The sequence below is a fragment of the Diplotaxodon limnothrissa genome, linkage group LG18, assembly GCF_057381915.1.
Source record: "Diplotaxodon limnothrissa isolate DT_005_m linkage group LG18, D_limnothrissa_male_GT1.1, whole genome shotgun sequence".
Classification (NCBI taxonomy): Eukaryota; Metazoa; Chordata; class Actinopteri; order Cichliformes; family Cichlidae; genus Diplotaxodon; species Diplotaxodon limnothrissa.
This window is the reverse complement of record NC_140613.1, coordinates 9,350,680-9,356,679: the sequence shown is the minus strand read 5'-3', so window position 1 is coordinate 9,356,679 and position 6,000 is coordinate 9,350,680. Positions and strand designations below refer to the sequence as shown.

The window sequence follows — 6,000 nt, the reverse complement described above, 5'->3', positions numbered from 1 at the left end:
AAGACGTTCTGGGAGTCAAAAATCAAAAACCAAACATGCTAAAAAATTTCAAGACGATATTCTAATGCATCTCTGGACAGCTCACAACACTGCTGCTGGCGTTCCTACATCACTGTCTTATTGTCAAATGACAAAAATCAGCTTCTTTTTCAAACTGTCCTGACTTTCAACTTGAAGCTCCTCACAGAGCATCAGGTCAGAAGTGGGACAACCCCTACCCCCCACCTCAGTAGTGCTACTGTTTCATCCTTGTATCTGCGTCATTAAAAGGAGTTCAGTTAGCCTTCTGCTGCTCCTGTTTGTAATGTACGCCTCCATGTACACACAGCTATCACTGGTTTACTGCAGTACTGTGAGAAACCGTAGATGCAGTGGATTTTCTTGTTGAAGTAACACACTGTATGTTTTTGTTGGTAAGGCGGTAGATGTTAGAATTAAATGTCCAGTCCGTCTCGCAGGAGAGCTTTGGCACGAGCTCGTTGTCCTGGTTGGCTGTGTTCATGCTCTCTCCCTCTTTCACGTCCTCTCCTCTCTCTGTTACTCCTCTGACTCTCTCCATCGTCTTTTCTTTTTGCCTTTGTGTCACCTCCCTCACCTCCTGCCCTCTCAAACTGCCTCCTTGCACTCTCCACCCTGCTCCCATGCTTCTCATCTCCCCTCTCCCTGTGCTCCCTCTTGTGGTGGCTCCTCTTTGAATACTCTCTGCTGCCTCCTAACTCTCTTTCTGACCCTCTCCTCTTCGTTGATGATATTTCGTGATCTTGGTGCGACTCCTTCCTGTTCTCAGTCTCCTGACATTGTCTCTTTTCTTCTCTATTTTTTGCCATTTCAGCTCTCCAGTCCTTCACTCCTCTATCCTCCTCGCTCCCTTTCCTGCTTTGCCTTTCTTCGCCAGTTCCTCTATTTAGATGTTCACCTCCTCTTTCTACCCCTTTCTCACTGCTGCTGCTATGTCTCCTCTTACTGCGGTCCCCTGTTTTTACAGATGTACTTTCAGGTGGCTTCCTTTCTCCTTCATCATCCCTGCTGCTTCTTCTCCTTTCACTTCCTCTCTCAGGTTTCACTCGCTCACTTTTGCTGCCCTCTGATCTGCTCTTCACTTCCTCCTGCTCTTTTCTACTTTTATGTTTCTCTTTCTCTGTTGTTTTATTTGTACCAATATCATCGTTTATCTTGCTGACCTTACCATTACAGTTGTCATTTCCAGCTGTTATTCTGTTTTTGGTGTTTTTGTCTTGTTTGCTTTCTTTCTGAGACTGTTGTTTCAGGACTTCTTTGGCAGTTTTGCCACTTGCCTTGTTTTTCTCCTCTTTTTCCTCATCGGGCATCTTTTCTTTGGACTTGCATTTCTCTTTGTCTTTGTCGTTACTGTCCTCCTGTTTTTTCTCCTTTTCTTCATCTTTTCCTTTCAAGCTCTTCTCCTTTTTCTCCTTCTCATCTTTTTCTTTTATGCTCTTCTCCTCTTTCTTCACCTTTTTAATTTTTGAATTTTCCTTCTCCATTTCTTTACCCTTCTTCTCAACCTCTACAACCTTCTTGTCCACTTTCTCCTCCAGGAGGTCCAGCTCCTGCTCCAGCTCAGCCAGCTTCTTTGGATTAGACACCAAGTCGTCCTCAACCTCTACTTCCACCTCCTCAACCTCCTCAAACTCCTCCACCTCAATGCCGTCCATCGTCTTCTGCAGCTGCGTCTTCACCCTGTTGAGCTCCAGGAGGCCATCTTGAAGGTCTTTACATACCTCTCTGATCTTGGTGGCAAATTTGGTTTTGGCACCCTTGCGAAGCTCATGAGAGTCTTTAGCGAGGAAGAAAACATCCAAAGCCAAAAAGAGTGCCGACATGACGCCTGTGGTGACGCTGATGGCCTGAGCGGCCTTGGCTATGCCGCCTGCCCTACCTAAAACCTGCACGGTGCTGACGAGCTGGTTGGTGTTGATCATCAGGGCTTTTCCCGCGCGGCCTCCCTCTTTCATCACGTGTTTAATGTTGTGGTTCATAGCTTTTTTGGCAGCACTTTGAGCGTATTTCTCAAAATCCCACTCCTGCAGGGTGTCAAGACCTTTCTACAGCAGAAAAGAGAGACAATAAAGAGATGGATATATTTGATTTTAAAGTCAAACCTGTTGATAAAATATTATTGAGATATCATTTTTAGAATTAAATGAAACTATTAATAAAAAAACACAATTCCTTATACAAAGACTTCGCTTGCAGAATTTTGAACACAGTAACAAATCAGGTCGATTTCTAGCTAACCAGCTAAAAATAAATAAAGAAAAAACAACTATATGTGCTGCTAAAGATTTATCGGGGAACACAATATATGATCCTGGAAGAATAAACAACATTTTTAGGGATTTCTATGAAACTTTATACTCACCACAAATAAACCCATCTAAAAATGAAATTGATCTGTTTCTTGACAACGTAACTCTTCCAAAATTACTAGACAGTCAAGCAATGGAATTGGATTCGCCACTGACGCCAAGTGAACTCCAGGAAGCCCTGATAAGTATGCCCAATAATAAGGCTCCAGGTCCAGACGGCTTCCCTGCAGAATTCTACAAAGAATTCTGGACAATTTTGGCACCAGTATTCCACAGCATGTTGCAGGAAATCGAGGAAAAGGGCAGACTACCACCAAATATGAATTCTGCCAACATTAGTCTCCTGCTAAAACCAGGCAAAGACCCTTTATTTCCCTCAAGCTATCGTCCAATTTCTCTTTTAAATGTAGACCTTAAAATAATCTGCAAAGCTCTCTCAAAGAGATTAGAGAAAATGACCCCCCTCTTAATTCATCCTGACCAAACTGGTTTCATAAAAGGTCGGCACTCCTCAACAAACACTCGTAGATTACTTAATTTAATAGACTACTCATACGATAAAAACATCGAAGCCATAATATTATCTCTAGATGCAGAAAAAGCATTTGACAGAGTTAATTGGAAATTTTTATTCGCAACTTTACACAAATTTGGTTTTGGAAACTCTTTCATAAACTGGATAAGAATATTATACAATTCCCCAACGGCTCGTATCAGAACAAATGACCAGACATCCTCCAGCTTCTGTCTCCTGAGGGGCACCAGACAGGGATGCCCACTCTCCCCCTCACTTTTTGCAATTTTTATCGAACCTCTAGCAGCAGCATTTAGACAGGCTACAACAATTAAGGGCATAAAATGTAAGAACATAGAACATAAAATCAGTCTCTATGCGGATGATGCGTTGCTTTTTCTGCAAAACACACAAACCAACCTCTCTGAGGTAATTACTTTAATAAACTGGTTTTCAAGAGTTTCAGATTATTCAATTAACTGGCCAAAATCTACAGTTCTCCCCATTAACTGCTCCTTCCATAATTCTTCCTCTGCCCCACTGCAATCCGGAAACATTAAATATTTAGGTATTAATATCTCTCCTAAGCTTTCAGACTTAACTAAACTAAACCACATCCCACTTCTAAAGAAAGTAGAAGGCGATCTGACTAGATGGAAATCTTTACCCATATCACTCATGGGAAGGGTCGCCACTATAAAAATGATGATCTTGCCAAAAATAAATTACTTATTTTTGATGATCCCTAACAAACCATCACAAGATTGGTTCAGATCTCTGGATTCATATATTTCCAAATTCCTTTGGAAAGATAAACCCCCGCGTATTAGCTTAAAAACGCTACAAAGAACCAAGGATAGAGGAGGATTAGATCTGCCTAATTTTCACCAATACTTCTTAGCCAATAGGCTTCAGTTCATCTCAGAATGGTTAAAACATACCTTCTTAGTTGAGCCCTGGCTAGATGTTGAACAGGCACTATGCAAGGATCTAGAGATTTCAGACCTACCATTTATTAGCTCAAACATCAAAAGACATGAATGCTTTAAAAGTATCAACATCAGCTTTTCTCTAACAGCATGGTGGGAGTTTCTAAAAATAACGGAGTCTTCATTAATCCCATGCAAACGTACACCTATCTGGAATAACCCTGACATATTACAAAACAATAATATGATTAATTTCCCAGAATGGAGTTGTAAAGGAATTAAATACTTAGAACATATATTAGAGGGAACAGAATTTATTCCATTTGACAGACTAGTTGAACAATATGGGATCAACAAGACAAGGTTTTTAGAATATCAACAAATTAAATCCATAGTAAAAAAGAAATTTAACCTCAGTCAAGTTGAATTACAAACACCACTAAGCGCGGCACATTTTCTTACTCTTAAATCCCCCAAATTATTATCTAAAATATACAGAACACTTTCTAAATTAGATGAATCAATATCCCTTCCTACTGCAAAGTGGGAAGCAGATTTATCAGTCAACCTAGACCAAAACTTCTGGTCTCAGATTTGCTTAAAAACTTTTAAATTAATTAAAAATCCCAGTCTGCAATTAATACAATACAAAATACTTCATAGAGTGCACTATACAGGTCATCGGATGTTCAAGATGGGCTTTACATCTTCCAACAACTGCTCACACTGTCAAGGCAATACACCAGACAATTACATCCACGCTCTTTGGTTCTGTCCACCAGTGCAAAAGTTTTGGCGCGAGATATGTGAAGATTTATCAAAATGTCTGAAATGTAACATTCCAACTTCCCCCTTAGTGTGTTTGTTGGGCAGCTTAGATAATGTCACTTCAGAAAAGAATATAGCCCATATGATCTTCACTGCCCTATGCATAGCCAAGAAAACAGTCCTCATGAACTGGAAAAATAAAAATAATCTTAATTCTAACCAATATAGAAATTATCTATTAGATTACATTAGTCTTGACACAGCCTCTGCCACCACATCAGATCAATTGCTCTGGGCCCCTTTTATCAGCTCCATCACCTAGTGGGGGTGGGGGGTCATAGTTTGGTCCCGCCTTCACTGTTGTGATTGGTGAGGGGGTAGGGACAGGCTTAGGGCGTCGGGGGGTTCCCCGGAGGCATCTTCCTTGGGGGGCTCAACCCGGGGTAGCGGTCACGTCCGGTTGAGGGCTCTGTTGGCTCTCAGGTGACTGTTTCCTCGCGGCTGCGTGCAGCGGGGCTAGGGGAGGGTCTGTGCTGACGGACGTGGGTTACTGACCTGGCAACCTGGCTGCCCCTGGGTGGGTCCGGGATGGGCGTGAGGTTCTGGGGGTGCTCCGTCTCTGGGCGGGGGCCCGGGCCGGGCCTCGGGGGCTCGGGTCCTGGTTGGTGTGTTGCCGGGGTTGTGGGCGGGTGGGTGCATGGGGGCCCGGCCCTGGAGCAGGGTGCCGCCGGTGCATCGAGCCGCCTGGGGGGCTCTTCAACTGGTGGGGGGGATGGTCACATCTGGCAGGAGCTTTCTTCTCTCAGGAACTCTCTGCAGGAGGGGGAGATACAGGAGAGGTGGAGGAAGATCTCAGCCTGGGCGTTTACCGTCTTATGTAGTCTGGAAGATGTGTGGTTGGTGGGGTGGGTGCAGTTTTCTCTGTGGTGGGGTTGGGTGGACTGTCCAGGGCTCTGTGGAGCCGGGGGGCGCTACTGCACTGGGCCCCGGTCTGATGGGCCTGGGCCCCCCTTCCCTGGCGGGTCGCGGAGGGTGGGAGTGCCTACTGGGGTCAGCGGGGGAGCTGGCCCCAGGGAGGGGTTACCTGCCCCTCCCTTCCTTCCCTCCCCATCTCCAGCTGCCTCCCTCTTCCCGCTCCTCCACAACCACCCACACATGCAGGGCCTTGGAGTGGGGGTATGTCACCAGGGTGCAGAGGAGGCTACCCCCCCCCCTGTCCCCTTCTGGCTGCCTCTGCCTCAATTTTATCCCACATCTTAGACATTCACATTATTCACACTCTCATTACACATACATATAGGATCTTGGGGGTGGGCACAATCACGGAGTCCAAATCACCATCAGGGTGTATACCTCACCCCTGACGTCGTTGCCCACCTCTCAATTTTAAATACACTTAGTCATTGAGGGTTAGCAGGAGGGACTATGCGCTTACCTGCTGCTCCTTGGCAGGTAGCTCCAT

At 44.7% G+C, this 6,000-nt stretch overlaps 1 protein-coding gene across 1 annotated transcript in view; it reads right to left on the bottom strand.

Annotated features, from left to right (window-relative positions):
- Window positions 1–434: 434 nt before the first annotated feature.
- Window positions 435–6,000, bottom strand: part of LOC146613082 (uncharacterized) — a 29,082-nt gene continuing 23,516 nt past the window's right edge. Inside the window, exon 33 of the mRNA XM_085378295.1 lies at window positions 435–2,063. Within this exon, the coding sequence (XP_085234421.1) occupies window positions 435–2,063 (1,629 nt within the window). The remainder of the gene's footprint in view (window positions 2,064–6,000) is intronic.